Here is a 21,124-nt window from a genome sequence, read left to right on the forward strand (position 1 = left end):
ACCACCTGGCTTCAATTCGAAGGACGAGAGCTACCAGACCCCCTTTTACCTACAAGCTCTACCCACAGAAAGGACACAACAACACCAAACCCGCAATTTGGCGCGCCCAGGGCTTTTCCAAGCCAACATCAAAACCGCCAACATGTACATCCTAGGAAACTTCCTCTACAGTATGTCCGCCCTAAACCATTTGCCCCTCGGAGCTTTCCCGCATAAACTGACATTCCTCCTCCAGTCGCCGTCCTTCTCATCAACGCCATCGCCGTCCTCTCCGAAGACCGCTTCCTCGCGCGCAGTACGTCCCCGGCTAACCCTACCCAGCAACATTGCCGACCTTCGGAAAAGGAACATATAATAGCTAACCGCGACTTCCTTGCAGTCAACCTATCCCCCTCCTCTTACGACCCGACCTTTGGCTCGAGCAATGACGCAAGCGTAAAGGCAAAGATCATCAACCTGATTGCCAGCGTACGGACACTTATGAGAAGTACGTGTCTCGATACCCTCTCTCTGAATACGCGCGACACTTTCTACAATGAAACGCCCTTGCTGACTACTCTTTATAGTACCTTTGATCGGAATCAACACCATCATCATCCTGTACGAACTCATCCTCGGGTAAAACGTCGGTCGGGATATAGGAAATAAGATAGAAAGACAGAAAAAAATGAAGGGGGCTGCTGCTCTTTAATGCATCATATATGAGCTTGGACTTTCCATCGCACAGCATGTCATCATGGTAACGAACCGGCGTTGCAGGATGGAAGGGCGGATGGGGTTTTGCCTGTCAATGGCATCCACGTATGTATATCTTCCCTTATCTAAAAATATCCTGGGTAGCATTGCAAAGCTCGGCGAGTGTAATATCACAAACAGCTGAGGAGGATGATTGCATTGTTTCAAACCGATTGAGCATTGGACCTTGAGAGAGCCTTTCTGCCCTTGCGTGCTCTGTACTGTCTTTTGTTGGTCACATCTTGTGCTATCATACAGCCCGATGATGTAGGTGCCATGAGAAAGTAACTAACGCTCAAGATGCCTTCATCACGACGTATTCCTCTTTTGCATCATTAAGTGAAAAAAGTATTATCCAAGCAAACCACTCCATGCCTGGGTATCTGCGCATGCCACCATCTCCCCAATCCCCCAAACGTCCAGACGGCCGATGGACAAGATGCGCACCCAACGTTAGCTGCGTGGGTTGTACATCGTACAGGATCCTGCTCTTCGCCCCTTTTTTTTTACTGTATGTACGGTCAAATACCAAAATCTTCAGATGAATCGTTGGAACCTCATGCGCCACCTCATGACAGCAGATTGCCGCTCTTCTTCCGGCCGAGGTTGAAACTGAATCGCTCCCTCAACTCTTTGGGCTTCTCAGGTTGACTCGGCATGCCTTCTGGACTGGCGTGCCCATTCTCGGATGACTGGTGCGATTCGGCCTTGTCCTTGTCTTTGCTGAGGAATCCGAAACTCTTCCTGCTCATTGATTTGCTTGCCCGACTGGATCGGTTGAGGAAACTGCCTGAGCTTGACGACTCCTTCTTTTTGGTGTCCCCTTCTGCTGATTGCATGCTGGCCTTGATCGCTCTGCGCATATCTTCTGCTTCTCGTGCATGAGCCGTTCTCGCCCTGGCCATGCTCTCTCGATGTTCCTTGTCTTTGAGCTTTTCCTGCTCTTTCTCGGCTTGTTTCCTGGCCTTATCCGCTGCTTCCTGCTCCTTCTTCTCCCGCTTCTTGTCTTCCTTAGACTTGTCTGCCTTGGCGCCCGTGTTTGATCTGGCGAGGCTGGATGGAATAGGGGGGACAGCAGGAGTGGCCGGTGTATCTGTCACAGGGGGAGGAAGCTTCTCGGATGGCGGAGCATCCACCTTGCCTGGGGCCGTCTGTGCATGTGCCAGGCTGGGCAGCGGCTCTCGTTCCTCGATAGGGCTGACTGGCTGCGTAAACTGTTTCGAGAGTGGTGTCGTGCCGTTTGGCTGGCCATTTTCATGAGCAACATTAGCGGCCTCACTGGCAATTTTGACCTCTTCCAGGCCCTCGGCCTCCATCTCGGCTTGTACCTTCTCGAAGGTGGTTTCTTGATAAAAGAGGACGTATGCACAAGCCATGCCAGGCTTGTCCCCAAAGAAGTTTCGCACAAAATGTTTGTCGACCGGTTCCACCATCTCGTCATCAAACAAAACCCAACCCCGATCTTTTGTCTTGATCACTGATACGTAGTGGCCGTGATAGGCGTTTCCGCCGATATGAACAACGACAGCGTATAGTTCATAGAGTCGATCGGGATCTTCTGCGTCGTCGGTAGTGTTGAACATGCGCAGATGGTACGGATAGACGACCCGATGGAAGAGCTTCTGCAGTCGACTATAATCCTCGGTATACTTGAATCGTTTCAGGTGCAATGCAAGAACCTTTGGTAAACGCTTAATCTTCATGCGCTTTTCCGCCTCTTGAAGCCCACCACAATGGTCGCAGTGGAATTTGTTGCGCTCACATAACATCTCCTCGGCCGAGAATTTACGCAAGCAAGACGTAACTGATGAATGCTCCTCCAGGTCAATGGACAGATCCAGGAACGTCTCATCTCTTTGCGAGGCCGTTTCGCAGGTCAAGCATTTGGTTTCGGAAGTCAATACACCCTCAAAGATGTCATGAACCCAGCCGGTTCCGGGGGATCCCACACCATTCACTGGTCGGTTTATCAGACTGGTCGCGCTAAGAGCGTTCTCCACTGACTGGATCAGTCCGTCTTTATTCTCGGCCTGTCGCTCTTGAATTCGTTTGGCATTCGCTTCCACGTTGGAGATGACATCGTTCAAGACGAGACCATAGAACTCGTGAGCGTCCTGGTGCATCGAGTTTCGAAACATCTCGTTGTCTCGTTTGAAGATTTCCAGGAATCGCTGTGGGCTCAACACGCCTGTCCTGGTATTGCTCTCGATAAGGGCCTGGAAGATGTCCTTGAGGCCGGTGAAGGTGCATTCTTCCATGCCGTAAGCGGAAGGATTCTCTTGCGCCAGCTCGAGAATGGGTCCCTTGATCATGGCATGTTTCTTCTTGTACTCTGGCGAATCAGGCTTGTCTTCAGGTCGTATGCCCGGCGCTCCTGGAGGTGGCATTCCAGCTGTGATGGCCTGCCTGCGCTTCATGGATTCCGATGCACTCAGGCCTTTCTGTTTCGCTCCTGGCGTATTCGGGGGCTCTTTCGCGACTGGCGGTCGGATCGTCACATTCACCTTTGGTCGAGTTCCGTTCGGGGTATCGGTAGGTGATAGTGTGGGGTACTTGACGACGTGGTCTCGGAAGGATTCTGAATAGAACAATGCTTGAACAATCGAGTTGCAATAACTACAGATACGTCAGCAAATGAGAGATAAAGTAGTGATGATAGCATCACTTACCAGGTGTTACCAAACTACGAGTTCAGTCAGCATTCGTTGTCTCGGGAAAGGCGGTCGCTAGGCCGGGTGTGGCTTCGAAAACTTACATTCTCCAGACCGAAGAACTTGTCAGTTCCGTCTTCCCTCAATGGACCAGCGTTTTGCAGCATCTTTTCCAGAGGAGTGAGCTCCGGCGCTGGCTCCTCCTTGACCTTTTTGCTAGGCACATCTTTGCTTGTTGGAATCGAGGTGGTCTGTGAAGGACGAGGTCTGTCAGCCAGAAGAACGCGCGAGCAGCAGCAGCAGAGGAGAGAAGATTCCAGGACCCGCGTTAAAGAGGGCATGATCAAAGAACTGACGAGGGGAGGTAACGCACATTGCCCGCGCTCTTCAGTTTGTTGAAGAAGCCAGCCATATTGGCGACTTGTTGGGGTCGTGGATTTGGCTTGAAGGGTGATGTCTGGGCGAGACAAGCTCACGGCGGACGCGCAGATATGGCGAAATGTACCATGCGATAGACAATTGACGTCGTGATGAAGGATACACTGTGGGAAAGACGCGGGGAGAGGTATTATCGTGTGTTCGAGGGAACTCGAGAGATGCGCGCGATTGTGGCGCAGAGGAGTAGGGGTCGTTTCCCTCGGGGATTCGGCCGAAGATACGGGTGGTCTGTGAAGGCAGGGTGGGAAGAGAGAGGGACGAGAGGTGTCAGGGAAGATTGGATGCGGGCAACGGTGGTGGAAGCAGCATTTGTCAGGACACAGACTCTCAACCCAGCCGTGTTGGCAGCGGAAAGAGGAGGAGGAGTAAGATGATGATGATGATGAGGGACAATGTGGGAAGTGGATGAAGAAGAGGAAGGGAGGATTGGTAACAGGCGTAGCCTGCGGTACCTAGCAGCTGCGTGGGTGAGAGCAAGGTAGGTAAAAGACGGAGGAGCCCTGGGCGGGATTTGGACGTTAGACCTGGGGTCCTGGGGTTGATGGGCGCAAGTAACAAGGAGGATGGAGGCGAGGTTGTGGGTTGGAGAGCCTGGATTGGGTACGTAGTGGCATACGCGACAGGGACGGGACAGCGACAGCGACTGCGACTGCGACAGACAGACGGACAGACGATGGGTGACAGGGCACGCTGCACCTCTCACTCTCAGCTAGCACAGGCAGGCGACAGACCAGAGCCGTACCTTATGGATACCGACTGCATACCTTACGGCGTACATAGACCTGAGTGACGGGAGTCTGCGAACTTCATTGCGAGCTAAGGCACGGAGGAGACCATGGACACACGGCGCCGGGAGCGACTACTGCAAGTAGCGGTACGCAAGTACGGAAAAGAAGGTGACTCTTGTTAATGGCTGACTGCGAGTGGTGGGGAGGACACCGAGGACGAGGGGGCCCCACATGGACAACCCACAACCTGACGGTGTCAGTGGAGGGAAGGTGGAGGTCGGTGGAAGGAATCGAAGGGTTGCAGTGCACAGAAAGGGGGCTAGTTCGTTCTCGAGTGCAGGGCTAGACAGGCCAGACATGGGGTTTCCGACCAGGGGGTGGCATGGAGAGGCTGGAGCAAGTTTGGCGTCTTTTTCTCTCCAGACGCATGAGTAAGTATTTTTCTTTTATTTTTTTCCCCCTCCTGCTGGTGGTCGGTGGTAAGGTGCGGATACTTTGTCACTTTTGGATAAGCGATTGGGGCAGAAGTGGAGGAATGAGGAGAAAAGTGACGAGGACGGATAAAAGGATGCCTCCAGAAGAAGAGGTGGCATGCACATAGAACAACAACTTGTAAGTCCTTTCCTGACAGGCTAACCCTACGGATACACTACGAAGTAAGTACTCCGTATCTTACAAGGCTCCGTACCCACATACGTACCTTACCGATGGCGGGCAGCAATTGGAAGAGGCTGGAGACCCGTGATCCGACCAAGGTACGAAGACTTCAAGGCAGGATCACGCCGCAGTTGCACATTACCCAAGGTACGTATTGTTAGCACTTCCATGGTGGACTGCGAGTGGATCGCATATTCCTTAGGTAGGTGGACTTACGGATTGGCAGGTTGACAACGGTAAGGTAGACCTGACAAAACTGAGCCCACGACGGACGACGGACGGAGATAACGGCCGGCATGACGCTATCTTTCTTCTCCCTTCCCCCTCTCTCTGAGATGCTCTGCTCACACCTGCCGTGCTCGGTCTCTCACCGTCACCAAGCCCAGGTGACAGAGAGCGCAACCAACGTTGTCAATGAATCCAAGTTGAGGGTTGGGTGCGAAGAAGCGAGGATGAAGTGCTGGGTATTCCTGGCGGCGCTTCCAACCAACGAGGCGAATTGCAGGTGGAAGGGGGGAAACTGCCTGCAACTGTGACTGCAATGTGACTGGCAGCACTAACACTTTACCGAATTGCGACCGACGGCTGTCTGTCGTCGCCTCCTGCCCGTCCTGTCGGTTCCAGCATTCTGAGGTACCTAAGATAGGCACCTACCCTATGAACACTGTACGTACCTCCTCTTTTCAGTGTTCAACAACATCTGCATTCCATCGCCTTCGTGAAACTGACTGCACTTTGTGTGTCAGACGATATGTTTCCTGGTCCAACCCGTCCCCAGCTGACTTCCATATCCGCCTTGTCTCTCTGGCAACTCGACAATCCTCCCAGAATGCTCCCCCGGACTGAGACATGCGACGTACTGCTCGCCAGCCGCGTCCTCTCCTCCTAGCATGACCAGACCTGGCCATGGTGGGATACCTAGAGCAAATGTTCTGCAGCACGCCAACGACGCATCATCCAACTACGGATTGGTCAGGCTTCCTCTCTCCCTCCCTCCCCGAGTAACTTTGGCCGGGCATATACTTCGTACGCAAGACGATTACACCGCAGCCAAGCCAGCCTGGGCACAAGACAAGCTCAGCCTCTCTCACACAACAGCATGCAGAACAACCCTTCCATACCATATTCCACCATAGGGCGAGGCATTCTTTGCTGCAGGAGCCTTTTTGCCCAGACGGGAGCCATCCGCAAGCCTGAGCCTCCTCCCACTACGAACTACCACAACTACTTGCTTTTGTCGTTGGTATGCCTGCTCACGTACTGTACATATATATATATATATACGACCTCTTTTTTCGAAACCTTCATTGACAGCCCACGGCTAGCTAGCACTCTCAAGAGAGGCCGTTTCTGATAGCGTTGAGAGTACCATTAAGATGGTCCTTTCCATCCTTGCCCAGTTTCCACCAACTCGTCCGTTTCGCCCAACCGCCTTGCTGACCAACATCAAGGCACGGAGCACTTAACAGCCTGCCATGTGAGCACCCTCGCTCTCCGCACTTTGACCCACTGCCGACCAGACACCAGGACCGCCAGGGCTATGTGTAGCAAGGTCCCTGTCGATTCGGTCACGGTTCGCCCAGCACCCAGCACCCAGCACCCAGCATCCTGCTTGTCGGGTTGTCTCTGGCGTACCTATCCATATTTCCACTGTACAGAATACACCCAGCGCCCATCCGCCATCCAGCTTCCGGCGGCTTCCAGCCATCACGGCGGAATAGATAGTGGGCAGGAAAGGAAATGGGAATCAGAATAACCGCCCATGTATCGAGACGGTCCAAATCCGATCCCTGTACCTCCACGCGACCTTCTGATGGAAATACGATACCCACATGAGCCCGAAATACTTCTCCGCTTACCTCACCCACCACTCTTCAACTCGCCGTGGGAAAGACGCCACCAGCGGTCTGATTATGTGAACTGTGAGACAAAAGGCCGCACCCTCACCCGCCCGGGAAGAACCACCAGAGGAACCCCGTCGCCGTCATCGTTGCATGTCCACCACGCCTGCCATGCCCCGACACGACGGTCCGCTGGAACGCTACCCTGGGCTGGCCGTCGGTTCCTCTATCCTGGTCCCGTCCATTCTGCCTTTCCAGCTTTGTCTATTCGTGGCGCTCGCTATCGGCCTGACCTCACCTAAGGTACCTTATACGGTAGACATCCTGCTTGCTTAATCTGTCTCGCCCGACTGCTGCCCTGGGTTTCAAGGTTGTTGATGGCACCCTCACGTCCGACGCGCCCTTGATTGGATCCCGATATCGACGTCTTTCAGCCTGGAGGCCTGCTGATGCTGCTCAATGGCTCCCGTTTTCGATCCAAACACCGCGGCTGGTGAGGATCTGCGCTCAACATGCCCTTTTGCTTAGACTTTGCACGTCAAGTTGTCAATAGATCACGACCCTTAATTTTGAACAACAGACGACCGCCCGTCACCATCGCCTACACGTCCTCCGCAATTCGGTCGCTTTCTTGTACCCGAGAACCTTTGGCAGCCTGCGGCACAACAGCACCCGAGGTATACACGCTACGTGGGGGGCCGAAAGTCGCTCGGCCTAGCTGCCAATAATGTCCAAAACACACAGCCCCGAACACAGGCGCTTCGGGTATGAACATGGCTTCCCAGGCCGACTATCCCTTCCCGGCATGTCTCCGAGGTCGTGTGGTCACGAAGAGTATCTGGAACTCTGCTGAACTATCCGTCCAAACACCCAAACATTCAGTCTCAAGGGTAACCGGGCAGCCCATTGCTAATTCAATCATTGTTAGTCAGTCACTTGCTTTTCTACCCATCAAACCTAGCCGCCCTAGACCGGCCGAAGCTCTGTTGCCCCTCAAACGCCGGTTGCTCAATCGGGGATGAGGGCGCTCTCCAAGGCCTTCTATTTGGTGGGAAAAAGCACCCGACGGCTTACACATCTGTAGTCTACAAACTACAGCGCCTTAGCTGCCGACTTCAAGTCTGAAATTGTCCCCGCACCCCGGGAAAAGAGGCGTTCTTCCTGAGTCGTTGGTGTTGCAGACTGCCGTTTTCTCGACGATCGATGAGACGGACATCGTCCAGGACAGGCTTTCTGCAACCTCCTCTTGACACGGCCAACAACCTTGGCCTGATGAACTGCCAGAGTCCCTGTAGCGTTTGTCTTTCTTTCGGCTCCTCGTTCCATGCTTCGAAGCCTTACCGCAACTGCATGCGACTCGTACAGGAGCGTCTCGGTAGGCAACCCAGACATGACCCCTCTCTCTTACAGGTTGCGAGTTGCGAATTGCACACCAACGCAACGTAACCCGCCTTACCTGAATATGGCAGATTCACTACGACGGGCGAGAGCGAGCACCAATGAACAGCTGGTCGACCTGTCATGTCAGGCCAGTGCCACATACGACTACCTCGATACCCCTACACAGGCCTCTCCGCCGTGTTGGATCTCTTGGTGCGGTGCAGCCACCCCGAAAGACATTGTTGCATCGCGGTTGGTGTGAGAGGAACGACGGCTCGACGCTACTGGTCCGATTCCGTGTCTAGCTGGGCGGGTGACGACGCCGTTGTTACCTTCATCCACGCTGCTGGACCCGAGCTCATTCGTCAACTCACCTCCCGTGCTTATTCGGTCCATCTTAAGACATGCCTCCCGTCTTTCCCCTCCGACACACGCCGAGTCTTTTCACAAACACAGCAGTGGAGCAAAGCTCTGTCGATCTGCTGCTGTTCGCCTCCCCTTGCTCCAGCATATCCCTCCCACCAGGCATGGGGAACGCTATTGCACCCAGCCAGCATCTATGCGGGGGATATCCGCTCGACACCGACAGAGTGCCCAATCGACATTGCCAATGAGCATCACACCCATTCGCTCCTTTGCTGCACCTTCGTCGCATCCATGTCCGATCGAAACCACTCCATCATGGCCCATCCTGAACGCTCACTCCCAAACCCTCACCTCCTCAACAACTCCGCAGCAATAACAGGTATCATCCATGGGCCGGCCCCAAGAGCCCCTCGTCACTTTTCGACGAAAAGCTCCCGAACGGAAACAATTTCGGGGGACATTGCATTGTTTACGGGAGGCTAGTGCGGCCGAAGGGAAAGGCAGACGTTCAACGCCAATGCCGCTTAGCTACTGTGTCTTAAGCTATCTTCGTTGTGCCTCGCTCGTGGCGTGCCTTGGCTTACTTGGCTTAATCCATCGGACATCTTTGGCCAACAGGCACTACATTAGGTAGGGTATCGCAGCCAACCGATTCGCGGAGGCCACCTCTAATATCACCCGCGCTCCATCATCCAAAATGTGCAGCACTCTGGCGGTTTCTGGTAGGTCAGCGCCCTCCACACGCTCCCGTACCGGCCCGATTCCCACGAACTTCTGGAAGACATGGACGTCATGCCCTGTATCCCTCGGTGACCTTTCCCCCACGGTCGTCCAAGCACCGTGAAATGACGAATGATTGCTCTTGACTCTTCGATCCGTCGCTCCAAGTTTTACTTTGCAAGACTCGAGCAGTCTCGGCCCTTCAGGGGCCAGGTACAGGGGGTCAGGCCTCAGAAGTCTTATCCGTCCAACTCCAGAGAGACCTTTACCGGTGCCGGCGCACGACTGCCGGAGCGTCCCCCGCGCCTAAGTTCGGACGGCTAAGTCGCTCTGCAGGTGGAGTGGTATCCCGCACCGGCGTCGCCGGCGTCCGGGCCTGGCCTTTTTTCTCGTCCACCTTGAAACTATGTTTTTCTGTTGGAGCTACTGTTTTCTAGTGTCATGTAAGGCTATTCTGACAAGTCGGTCAGCATTGTCACCTGGTGCACTGAGTTGACTGATTTGCTTGTCTGATTCTTCATCGTGTGGGTTTGGCACCTTTTGACACGGTACTATCCTTCGTATGGCACGTTGAGACAAACCCAAACGCGAAGCTTGAACCTCGAAGGACAAGAACCAAGGCCACGTTGAGACTTTTTCTTCTTTTTGTTGTTGCAAAGACGAATGTGCTAGCAAGACAGCATTCGTTCCGTCGTCAACCAAACAGGTGACGCAGTCCGGTCGTTGATAGTCGGCATTAGCTTTAGACGGAAGACTGGGGCTTGGAAATAGCTGCAGTATTCAATACTCGATGCTGATTCTGATTTGGATTGAAGGACTTTGTTCAAACCGATAATGTCTACGCTTCCCGTCTCTGCTCCATGATCCTTTTCCGTTCTGGCCGGGATTCTCTTCGTCTTCTTCATGAAATCCCTCCATCCCCATCATCCCCGTCCGCATCGTAGATCTCTTACAATCTAAATGCCTGCTGGAAGTAGCATACGATAACTGCAGATGCACTTACCGTACGGGCACAGCAGTGTATAGCTTCCCGTCAGAAATCGGATCCCGTCCAAATTTGATTATCCCCGAAAAAGCCAGTCAAGTCAGGAAAACAACAACCCTTTAGACACAGACATATCAGGGATGGGACGCCGGTGACGACGAGGGGAAAAAAAAGAACTATGTGATAGTCCAAACCCAGAGATGAGCAGAGCGCGAAAATACAACGTGCCAGATGTGCAACTGCCCACCCCCCCCCCCCCCCCCAATAGTTGCATTTTGATCTCTGGGCATACGAGTTTGACGGGAGAAAACACAAAAGTGGTTGACGTTGCCCATGAACATTGGGAACGGAGGCAACCATACGTATCTTAGCAATCAAAGTACCTCCTACATATTCTTGAATTGGTAGCAAAAGCAGACAGAGGTTCTGTGAAGCATGTCGATACCAGGAACCATAGTTATACGAGGTCAACTGTAATGTGGTATCGCGACCCAACCCAGCGCGGTTCTTCTGACAATGAGTCCTACGCGAGACAAGAGTGAGTCATGGCGAGGCTCTTATTGGAGTGATATATCCATGGTTTGGTCGGAGGACGTCTTCTCTTGCTGCGATCATGGGCATTACGAGGCTCGAGGTCTCATAAGAAGCATTTAACCTCTTATATAGGGCAGTGGATGAGAGTCGAGGCTACATGACCTTCTACTCATTTATAAACAGACTCTTTCATTGTTACAATAGTGTAAGAGCTAAGAGGACTCCCTCGAGAGGTCCTCAGTATACATATAATATCAGCTGGGTAACCCAGGTTGCAATGGTCCAGCTCTTCCTTCACCCAACCATCAGTATATCTGCTCACTTACTTCTTCTCGGCAGGGGGAGCCGCTCCTCCGGTGGTGGGAAAGCCCATAAAGATCTTGAAGTAGTCCTGTTCACACATGTCAGTCACTGTTCTCCACTCCTCGCAGCAACGTTTTGATGGGCACTCACGTAGATCATCCACTGGAGGCCGGTCAGGGTACCAATCATGACGATACGGACGGGCAGACCGTTCCAGAGGCCAGAGAATCCAATGTCCTTGTAGATCCTGCCCATGGCCGCACCAAACGCCTCGCCCTGCGCGCGGTTCGCGTTGAGCTTGCTGACCATGACGTCGGCCGGGTGAGAGACGATGGCGCAAAGGATACCGGCCAGGTAACCGCTGACAAAGGACACGCCTGTCTGGGCGGCCTTGCTGTAGTCGGACTTTTGGCCCGGGAGGCGGGCGTACATCATCTCGACAATGGTCTCGAAAGAGGCGAACTTCATCATGGTGTAGGGGATCTGCCGGCCCCAGAGCGGGTACAGGCCCTTGTAGAGGCCTCCCCATCCTTCCTTGGCCGTGACCTTGCTGATGCCGTCGAGGGTGCCCTTGTAGGGAGACGGAATGCCGCCCTGCATGCGGACCTTGACAGCCTCAAAGGGGCAGAGGGCGATGTCGGCGAGGAACTCGGCGGAGGCCGAGGCGGAGAGGAAGAGGATCGTCTGGTACTTTTTGGCATTGTCGGGGCCCGCGAGGTCGGCGTAGGTCTTGAGAGTCGCGTATTAGTCACGAAGCTTCTTTCAACGGACTGGGATGAGAGATTCAGCATGGATGGAGATTTTCTTACCTTTTTGAAGTATTCATAGAATCCGTACTTGCAAGCTCCCTGCGCGGAGTAGCCCCAGAAAGTCGGACCCCAGCCGGTCATGATGCCGCGGAGACCCTCCTTTCGGAAGATCATTCCCCAGGCCTGGAAGTTTCCACGGTACAGCTTGGAGTCGATTTGTCTTCTCACTTTGACAAGATCCAGAGGAGTAACGGCGGTATGCGTCAAGCCCTAGCACTCGGTATTAGTGGAGCGGTTCTCACAAATGCCCGTTGCGGCCCGGCGCCGGGGCTCGGCGCCGTTGTGGGGATCCCGGAGCGGAGACGAGGTCATCCGTCATGGACAACAACGACGAGTCAATGTCAAGGAAGACAAGGGGAACTCACGCAGGCCATGAGACCACCAACGGTGCAAGCAGCATAGTACTTTCCAGAGTACAGCTCAATCTTGCCGCCAGCCGCAGACTGGGCCTTGGCGCTGGCCTTCTCAAACTCGGCCGTGGCCTCGGCGCTGAGCTGCTTCGCCTTGCCCTTGACGTCGTCCACGGTGGAGAATGCGCCGTAGAACTCGGGACGAGCCTGATAGCGCGTAGGCTTCGCCATGGTCGTGGTTTCCGCTGCCTTGTTAGAACGGCTGCCGAAGGGGGACGCAAAGCATCCCTTGAGGGTGTCTTGTCTAGGGTAGAGGAATGACATGGTGGTCGGGACGCAGTTTGTCTGGACCGGAAGGGTTGGATGGTGTGGGATTTCTTCTGCAAGGATATCTGGCCGATGAAGTCAGTCGGGGGGTAAAGTGAAGGACGCCTGCGATAAGCTCGAGAGGCTGGATGAGCGCGCAATTGAGTTTCGCGATGGAAGCTCGAGCTCGAAGGAGGCAGGCGACACCGGCAATGGGCGTACATGACACGATGTTGAATAGAGTAGACGAAAGAAGTTGAAGACCTCTACTTACCAAATAGGCGAGCTGAGAGGGGTTGCTAGCTCAAAGAACAGTAGGAGAGGAGAGTAGGTGCAACGTCAGTCGCGCGACACAAATGACCGTTTCCGGCGTATGAGCGAGAACACCTTGAGAGTGGAGGGCCGGGTACTTCTCGAGGATACGGAAATAGAGGGAGAGAAGAAGGTTGCGAGTGAAGCCGTCGCAAATACACATACACAGGAAGAAGAGGAAGTCAGGACGAGAGAGAGGTCAGAAGCAGGTTTATTATCATGCGAATATAATTGGGGGAACGGGGGCGCCGGCGCTGATGAGTGGACGGACAGGATAGCTCAGGAAGGAACGGGGGTCCAACGAGGAGGCAGGTAGTGATTGCCTCTAGAAAGAGGCCCAGGAGGTGAGAGAAAGAAGGGGTCGGTTCGGATGGTTCGGTCACGTCCATGTCGCGGGTACCTCGACCTCATCAACAGTTTGCTGCGCAATGTCATCTGGACTCGGGTAGAGCTTACGCACCAGTGACCGACAGCTACGGTGGAAGGCATTGGGAGGGTATGGGTGACATCACACCTCAGAAGGGGAGGTCTCGACTTCGATACAGCGCTGTGAGAGGTGCTGTACTGTGTACTAGAGCAGAAGTAGCTTGAGTGGGGCAACGGCATGCGACAGAATACGACGAGAGGGAAAGCTCCCGTGTTATCGCGAAATGGCCCGCGCTTATCCCCGGATTTTGCGGAGCTTCGCCGTGATTTCGTTGTTTCGTGCCCCGGCCTCATTTCCAAATGCTCTTGTCCATTCATCACTCCTCGATGAATTTTTCTATTTCATTACAGTTCAGACCTTTTTAATTGCTCTTTTACTCCCGATTTTGCTTCAGATAGTCAGTGTGAAGCACCGGAGAGAACGCGATGGAGATACAATGCAAACCGACTGCGACAGAGCCGATGTCCCAAATAGGAATTTGCTTTGAAACTACACTAAAGCAGCCAGGCTGACCGCGATCGTAAGAACTTCCGTCGAGGGATTTTAGAATGACTTTTTCATTCTCGATGCGCGAGACAAGAAAATTTCAGCGAGCAGATGACCGGATTTCTATGGATCTTATTCTCAAAATAGTAGGTCCAATCTAGTATTCCTTGATTCGACTTCACGAGATATTCTATCAACGGACTGATCCGTGATACTCAACCCGATAGCTCCCGTGGCTTTTGGTGACTCTTCAGCAGCAACACCCCACTGTGGAACCCTCAAGGTCGGTCAAGGAACAACGACAGACAGCCTCAGCGAAACCTTAACAATTTACCAATGGTTGGATACAGGGTGCGGGTGGGCCGTGTGAGCAATTGGATCCCACCCCCACCACTCTCGGCGACATGCAAATTCGCAATGGCAGCCGCCCCCGGCGCGCGCGTCTGTGAGCAAATCCGAGACACCGCCCGACTTTCAACTGTGGCGTTTTCCCCGTACCTTACCGCCAAATCTTTCAGCCCTGTCGATGTCGACACCGCCCCTCCTCGCTCTGAAGAACCCCGCGATAATTGATATCATCTCCAACGCAACTGCGCGAGCGACCAGTACCAATCACGATTAACGATACCTACTCCGCCTCGACAACTGTCGATCGTGATTGTGACGAGTGCTCACCCAAGGCCCGGAAAGTTTTTTTCAATCCCCAATCATGGCGGCTCTGGCTTCCACTCCCGCCGCCGCGGCACCTACGTCGCAAACCAGCGAAACCTCCAGTCCCTTCGTCTCAAAATGGTCCTCCCGTTACCGCGGTGTACGTGAACATCCCCTCGAACCATATTTCGCTTCTCCCTCTTGTATCTCAAACCACAGACCTCAAAACCTTCCAAGCCAGTGACTAACCTTCGGCCCTCCTCATCATCCAGGCCACAGTAGAAGACATCGACCCCCCGGCCGCCCTCTCCCTAACGCCCACCGACCCCATCTCCCACGCCCTCATCTCCGCCTTTGAGCGCGACTACACCCACCTGACCGTCGTCGATGCCCATCGCGCCCTCGTCGGCTACCTTGCCATCCCCCACCTCCAGGCCCTCCTCGACGCCGGCAAGGTCAAGCCCGAGGACCCCCTCTCCAAGGCCATGGTCCGCTTCCAGCGCAAGGGCCGCACCTACCGCGTCATCACCATGCAGACGCCCCTCGAGGAGCTCGAGGCCTTCTTCGCCGGCGACGGCGTCGAGGCGAAAAAGAGCCACTTTGCCGTTATCACGGACGAGAAGCGGCGATTTGTGCTCGGCGTCGCGACGGTGCAGGATCTCGAGGAGTTCGTCAAGAGGAGACCGGCGTGAGTGTGCGCTTGTCGAGGGCGGATCTGAGAGTGAGAGGTTTGGGCCGAGCAGTGTTATACGGAGAGAACTAGGATGGCGGCAATCATCCAACGGTCGTAATGAATCTATGGCACGACGAAACATGGTAGATGAGACGGTTGGCTGCATCAACTCAGGCGTTGGCGGTTCGCATGTTGAACCGGAGGGAAGCATTGGGACAATGACTGGTACACAGGCAGACGATTCAACATTGCTCTCCCTTGTCATCACGTATATATATTCTTTTACAAATGAGCATCCACGGAACAGGAGTTTTTCAGACGGGTCCAGTTGATATTCATGCTCTCAAAGTCTACTCTTCGTCGTGCTACATCTCATAACCTAAGAGCGTAACGTCATTATGCGCCCTGCAAGCGCGTGTAGTAGCCATGCTTCGTGTGTAGTAGAATAAGTCCCGTCATCCAACCTCAATGTAAGGAATTCCCAGAAAACGCCACGTGCGTCAAGAATTAAGGAAGGTAGTCGTAGACGAGGCGAATCTCGACTCTCTTGCCGCCCTTTTGAACGAGAACGTTACGCGTGTAGCGTCTCTCGCCCTCGACGGTCTGGAAACCCCAGATCTGGGAGGCGGTCCAGCCATTGTCGATGCTCTCGACGTGGCTGTAGAGGTGGGCCTTGCCATCGGGACCGGTAGCCTCGGCATCGCCCTCGAGCCAGCCCTTCTTGAGGAACTCATCCTCAATCTCGGCGAGGGTCATCCAGCGACTCTGGCCACGGACGCTGCCAAACATCCAGTCGGAATGCTCACGCCACTCGTTGTCGACACAGCGCTTCTCCGTGGTGCCCTTGAGGCCGGCGGTGGCGAACTGGTCAATATCGAAGTGGGTGACGGGCTCAGTGCCGGAGCCAGGAGGGGAGGGAGGAGCGGTGTACTGCTTGACGTCGAGGGTGACAGTGGCGAGGCCGACAGCCTTGCGGGTCATCCAGCCGATGCCCTGGAGGGCGAGAGCGGGCTCCGGAGAATCGGAGAGGGTCTTGTTCTATTGTGGTTATCAGCTTGCTTTCCTTGTGCGCATCTCTGCTCCTTGGTGGTGCTAAGTATCCAGAACATGGGTGAACGTACCATGACCCACTTGCCGTTGAGGTCGGCGATCGTCTTTGTCGCAGGAGCAGCCATTGTTATGTGATGTGTTGTGCGAATGTGTTTGGGAGATGCTGCGACGAAAGTTGGCTGAAGAACTACTCGGTGTTTTATGTCCTGGAGCTTTGGTGAGCTTCAACGAGTTGAATGGGAGGTAAAGGTGTGATGGTGGCGGTGGTAAAGTACCTTGGGTCGGTGGTCGGAGGGGTTGCAACGGAGACAAAATGTCAACGGATCCGCAGAGGTGAGATGCGTACACTGAGTGTAGGTAGGTAGGCCCGGTTCGCAAAGGTGAAATGCCGTCAAGCCAAAGTGGTTATTCAAAGCAGGCACAAACTTTGTTTCAGGTAAGCCACCTTCTTCTCTTCTTTGTAAATTGGCAGGAGAATAAATAAGAAGATGGGAATGAACAAGCTGGGCCGAGCAACAAAGGTGACGTGGAATTTGACTCCGGATGGAAGGCGCCCAATCCGTCGGCGCCTTCTTATACGCCGCCTGGTCCGGCATCAACTCTTTCCAGTCAGGTCAAGTCAGGTCAAGTCAGGAACAAGCTCACCACCTGAGGTGCCTGCCGCAGGACGGAGTAAGGTACCTACCTACCTAATACCATACGGGTTGGAATTGGAAGGTACCTACTTTTGTCAGGTACCACCCAAAATTGGCCGCTTTTCCCAGGCTCGATGCTTAAAAGACCGGCCAATTTCTCTGTCACCTAAGGTACCTTACCTTGGTACCTTGGACAAGCGGGGTGGGGAAGCATCCCTCCCCACACTGACACTGACACTGCCACTGCCACGGCTTTCACATGAAGAGAAGAAGCTCTCGCTCTCTCTCACTCTCTCCTTCGCAATCGCTCAGCCAGCCCCGAATAAGGACAGCTCTCTAGGTATTATCACACGAACGTTCTGCGACAGCTCAGATGTCGGGGCCGAGGCTCGCGAGACAACCTCCACACCCTTCCGCCTTACCCCAGACCCTGTCATTCTACCTCGAAAAGGTAACACGCGTGAGATCATGACCGCATACACCCTTCTCTGCAGACTGCAACCTCCCACCCCCCAGATCTCTACACTCCTGTCAGCAGTTTAATCCTCCTCTTAACTCCCCGAATCTGGGCACACCAGCATACCACCTGGACCTGCGCGAAACAAATGGCCAATGATAGCAACCAGCCCGATACTCGCAATCCCAATCTGGTCGCCTAGCCCGGTCTGCGTTGCGTCCATCTGGAGATAGTACGGGGAACGTAGCAATCCGAACAACCGTTCTTCAAGACTACCAGAACACCAACCTTGACGATTGTCGTCCCGGTCCCATGTGCACCATGAGTGTCACTTCCTAATCAGGCAGCCAAGAAAGGACAGACCCAGGGGCGAACAGAAACGGCAGCTTCCGAGGCTCGAGGCAGCTCTGAAGAGCATAAGGAAAAGAAGAAAAAGAAGGGATCTAGTGGGCGTTTGCACAGTCTTCACGATGTAGGGCGGGCAAGGGTCATTACCTAAAGCAATCCAAGGTAGGCATATGCATGGCGGGTAAAGCAGGCAGACGCAGGGACAGACAACAGCTCACAGGCGCACAATTCGTCTGAGAGCTTCGAGACTGCTTGACGCTTGTATCTGAACAGCAATGTCGCACACACCGACAGCTTCTCTCCTTCTACTCCGCCAATGACACGGCGCCAATCACGAACTCGGTCCTCCCCAACTTTCCATCCCGTCTCGGGCGATCAGGCGGGAGATGCCAACCCACGGCTTCGGCAGACTTTTGGTCACACTCGGCCTTTACAGTCCCAAGCATGTGCGGGACGGACGCTTAGTTTTGCCCGTGGTGGTGGACGGGGTCGACCAAGCGAGCTGCATTCTTTTTCCAGCTCAGGCTCCCTCTCTCCATCTATGGGGTTCATCTCCATAAAACCTTCCACAAGTCTGGCTCAGACTATCGTGCCAATCTCAGCATCTCAGAATGCTCAGCAGTGGACTCGGTTTTCGACTAGCTGGTACCACTGCTACCCGTCTCGGGTGCCCCATCGCACGACAGCATCCCATCAGCGGCCCTCTGCATCAGCTAAGGAAAATGCAGATATCTGACAGCTCGCACAAGTAGCGCCAGCCGACCCAGCCTTGACGTCGACCGAACTTGTCTCTGGCTCCTGGTTTCCTCGCTGCCTGGTTCCTGAGCCAGACCCCTGAACCGGCCATCAGGAAAACGATGTGTTTTAGCACCCGTAACACACGAGCCAGCGAAGCGAAAGCGCAATGAGATATCCGAATAAGACTCGTCTATTCGACGAATCGTCTCGAGGATTTCCGGTGCCTTGACTGGAATGGCTCCTGCGTCCGAAAAGGGGGTCCGGCCGATGAACGAAGCTTCAAGCCTTCGAGAAGGCAAGTAATAGCGCAGCAGCGAAGAGGGGAGATACCTCGTCGCGGCGGGGCCAAGCTCCAAAGAACACAGTCACGCAGGCAGGAGAATCCCAGCTCCCACGGGGCCAAGAGGTGGCCGGCCGCGACGTTCCCGCCCGCGGAAAACCACACGTGAGAGCTCTTTGCTGTTTCAAGAAGATGCCAGCAGGCAACCCCTGCCTGTGACAGCTCAGGTACAGCTCTCAGGCTTTCAACATGCTTCAAGAATATGTGTGCTCCATTTATTTATTTTTTGGCCTAATTTCGTCGTGGATTACTGCCTTCAAAAATGGTGCCAGTATACATGGCCGGAGCTACGAAGAGGAATAAAAGGAAAGGGATATCTTGGTTATACAAATGCCCCGGCACTCCCCGCCATCGGCTCCTGAATGCTGCTCGAACGCAGTGGAGTTTCCAAACAAACGATTCGACTGATATCATGGCGCGCTGTCTCTCTCTCTCTCTCCCGCTTCCCCCTTCTCGGTCCCGCAACCCGCGCCTGCGCCTGCGCTGGTATCCTTCCCCGTTCTTCGATTCTTCGATTCAAACGAATCCAGGCCGAAAGTCATCATTCGCACGCCTTTTTTATGCTTCTAATTCGTTCCCATCGGTCCGTGACCGTCACGGCCACCAGTTCATCGTCTTGTAGCTCTCAATCACCTCCTCGACCAATTCCTTGGTCAACTTGGGCTTTTCGTACTGGAAGCCAACAACCTGTTCTAAGCGGTTACCGTCCATGCTCAAATCCGTATCTTTCAACAGCTCCTTCTCCATGAAGGGCGTAAGAGGTCCCGGCCGCGCGATGCCCGCCTTCTCGAGCAATTCGGCCCATGGTCCCATGAGCTCGTCATTGACGTCGTCGACGACGCTGTCCATGTTCAGACGCGCGAATGTGCTGATAAGTTGTCCCTGGAATCCCGTTTCGATCTTGAAGATGTCGCCAATAATCTCGGACATGGTGCCTTGTGTGGTGATGCCCTTGTCGACAACGTTAAACGTGGGCACCTTGCCCATGGTCTTAGCATCCCACTTGTCCTTGCCTTTGCTGTACCACGCCGTGATATCCCAAAGGGCTCGTACGGCATCTGTAATGTGTACCGTGTTCTGTCGGAGGCCCTTGTCCCACAGCCACTTCATTTCGCTCTCCAGGTATTGGTAGACACGGGCCATGCAAAGTGCCGTTGCGACCCATTGCGACGCGTACGGGCCGTAGACGTGTGCCAAACGCACAATGATGAGATTCAGTCTAGAGGAACGGTATCATTGAGTCAGTTTGGAACGATACACGGCGATGTGCTCCGTAAGGTGGAGGGAGCTTTGCGAACGCTGGGTGGCGACGCCTTGGATACATACCCCTCAATTTTTGCCAACTCGTCCTCGGCTTGCAGCTTGTAGACGGCAATCTTGCTCCAAGGCTTCAGCTTGTCGCCCTCTTTGCTCGGTGACGAGTCTGACTTGTAGACCATGCCGGTGCTGAGCTCGATGAAGGCCTTGACCTTGCGCTTGGCTGCCTCCTTACCAACGGCAAGCGACAGGCCGAGAGAGCGCAACTTGTAAACCTCATCCTCTTGCGAATATCTCGTCTCGCCGCCGCAATTGAAGACGTAGTCCCACTGTTTGCCGTCGGCGCGGTCGAATATCTTTGCTAGGGCTTCTGCAAGAGGGCAAAGAAAAAGCAAGAAACGTTAGCTAAGAGCGATATGACAGTTGGTGGTTTGTCAGGGGGTTGAGTCGGTCGGCAGCTTTGGAGACCCCAAAGACAGAGGGGGAAGGGGATGGGCCACAGAGAAGAGAGGAGACATGGACAAGTGAGTGGTGATTTGTGGTGAATAGGAAAGAAAAAGGGGAAAGTAGGTCATGTCGTCGTTCAGGTCGGGTGACTTACGTTCTCTGCTTGCATCGGCCTGCATGAATTTGCTGCCGGCGCAGGCGTCCTGGAATTCGGGAGCAAGCCATGCGAGTTGGGGCAAGGCCTTGTCGACAACGCGGACCTCTGATGCGAGGTCATTGTCGTGGATGTAGCGGGCCAGGAAGCGACCGATGTAGCCCAGCCCCCCGATAATCAGGACTGAGGGTTTCTCGGCCATGGTGAAGGGAAGGGGGAGGGGGGATTCGGTGGCAGAGGCAGTCGTCGAGTGGTTGTGCGTTTGTGTGCGGTGTTGTGTCGTCGGAAAGAAAAGGATATTACGAGCAGCGCAGGTTGACGAGTTTGGGGGCAGAGGGGTTCGAGG

General features: G+C 54.2%; 7 protein-coding genes across 7 annotated transcripts; 3 read left to right on the forward strand and 4 right to left on the reverse strand.

Moving 5' to 3' along the window:
• Positions 1-142: 142 nt before the first annotated feature.
• On the forward strand, positions 143-622 carry BDZ83DRAFT_753023 (Yos1-like protein; the record flags this gene model as incomplete). Its single annotated transcript, XM_060514291.1, has 4 exons — positions 143-170; positions 236-295; positions 380-487; positions 567-622. The coding sequence occupies 4 exons, from the start codon at positions 143-145 to the stop codon at positions 620-622; spliced, it is 252 nt and encodes an 83-aa protein (XP_060364094.1).
• A 682-nt stretch (positions 623-1,304) lies between these two features.
• On the reverse strand, positions 1,305-3,798 carry BDZ83DRAFT_579607 (ubiquitin carboxyl-terminal hydrolase; the record flags this gene model as incomplete). The annotated part of the gene is made up of 4 exons (XM_060505262.1): positions 1,305-3,351; positions 3,405-3,418; positions 3,491-3,637; positions 3,760-3,798. The coding sequence occupies 4 exons, from the start codon at positions 3,796-3,798 to the stop codon at positions 1,305-1,307; spliced, it is 2,247 nt and encodes a 748-aa protein (XP_060364095.1).
• A 4,458-nt stretch (positions 3,799-8,256) lies between these two features.
• BDZ83DRAFT_366655 (uncharacterized protein) lies at positions 8,257-9,465 on the forward strand. Its single transcript, XM_060502613.1, has one exon. The coding sequence runs from the start codon at positions 8,572-8,574 to the stop codon at positions 9,277-9,279; it is 708 nt and encodes a 235-aa protein (XP_060364096.1). The 5' UTR covers positions 8,257-8,571; the 3' UTR covers positions 9,280-9,465.
• Positions 9,466-11,121: 1,656 nt separating this feature from the next.
• BDZ83DRAFT_366730 (mitochondrial carrier domain-containing protein) lies at positions 11,122-13,200 on the reverse strand. Its single transcript, XM_060502614.1, has 5 exons — positions 13,078-13,200; positions 12,513-12,889; positions 12,148-12,357; positions 11,489-12,067; positions 11,122-11,426 (listed from the first exon to the last, which is right to left on the reverse strand). Exons 2-5 carry the CDS (start codon positions 12,819-12,821, stop codon positions 11,358-11,360), a joined length of 1,167 nt encoding a protein of 388 aa, XP_060364097.1. The 5' UTR covers positions 12,822-12,889; positions 13,078-13,200; the 3' UTR covers positions 11,122-11,357.
• A 1,537-nt stretch (positions 13,201-14,737) lies between these two features.
• BDZ83DRAFT_579635 (uncharacterized protein) lies at positions 14,738-15,371 on the forward strand (the record flags this gene model as incomplete). The annotated part of the gene is made up of 2 exons (XM_060505265.1): positions 14,738-14,839; positions 14,952-15,371. 2 exons carry the CDS (start codon positions 14,738-14,740, stop codon positions 15,369-15,371), a joined length of 522 nt encoding a protein of 173 aa, XP_060364098.1.
• Positions 15,372-15,663: 292 nt separating this feature from the next.
• BDZ83DRAFT_624539 (uncharacterized protein) lies at positions 15,664-17,240 on the reverse strand. Its single transcript, XM_060508447.1, has 3 exons — positions 16,678-17,240; positions 16,474-16,608; positions 15,664-16,390 (listed from the first exon to the last, which is right to left on the reverse strand). Exons 1-3 carry the CDS (start codon positions 16,996-16,998, stop codon positions 15,860-15,862), a joined length of 987 nt encoding a protein of 328 aa, XP_060364099.1. The 5' UTR covers positions 16,999-17,240; the 3' UTR covers positions 15,664-15,859.
• Positions 17,241-19,514: 2,274 nt separating this feature from the next.
• BDZ83DRAFT_652607 (NAD dependent epimerase/dehydratase) lies at positions 19,515-20,980 on the reverse strand (the record flags this gene model as incomplete). Its single annotated transcript, XM_060510542.1, has 3 exons — positions 19,515-20,139; positions 20,247-20,547; positions 20,779-20,980. 3 exons carry the CDS (start codon positions 20,978-20,980, stop codon positions 19,515-19,517), a joined length of 1,128 nt encoding a protein of 375 aa, XP_060364100.1.
• Positions 20,981-21,124: the final 144 nt, after the last annotated feature.

Source organism: Colletotrichum acutatum (genome assembly GCF_030867785.1).
Source record: "Colletotrichum acutatum strain CBS 112980 chromosome Unknown BDZ83scaffold_57, whole genome shotgun sequence".
Lineage (NCBI taxonomy): Eukaryota > Fungi > Ascomycota > Sordariomycetes > Glomerellales > Glomerellaceae > Colletotrichum > Colletotrichum acutatum.

Excerpts from the sequence above, each read along its gene's own strand:
- BDZ83DRAFT_366655 (XM_060502613.1), top strand. The coding sequence starts at position 8,572 with ATGTCAGGCCAGTGCCACATACGACTACCTCGATACCCCTACACAGGC.
- BDZ83DRAFT_366730 (XM_060502614.1), bottom strand. The coding sequence starts at position 12,821 with ATGTCATTCCTCTACCCTAGACAAGACACCCTCAAGGGATGCTTTGCG. Across the intron at positions 12,358-12,512 it reads TTGGTGGTCTCATGGCCTGC|GGCTTGACGCATACCGCCGT; the intron begins GTGAGTTCCCCT and ends ACCGAGTGCTAG. Across the intron at positions 11,427-11,488 it reads GCCTCCAGTGGATGATCTAC|GACTACTTCAAGATCTTTAT; the intron begins GTGAGTGCCCAT and ends ATGTGTGAACAG.
- BDZ83DRAFT_624539 (XM_060508447.1), bottom strand. The coding sequence starts at position 16,998 with ATGCCGGACCAGGCGGCGTATAAGAAGGCGCCGACGGATTGGGCGCCT. Across the intron at positions 16,609-16,677 it reads CCTCCGACCACCGACCCAAG|GACATAAAACACCGAGTAGT; the intron begins GTACTTTACCAC and ends CCAAAGCTCCAG. Across the intron at positions 16,391-16,473 it reads TCAACGGCAAGTGGGTCATG|AACAAGACCCTCTCCGATTC; the intron begins GTACGTTCACCC and ends TAACCACAATAG.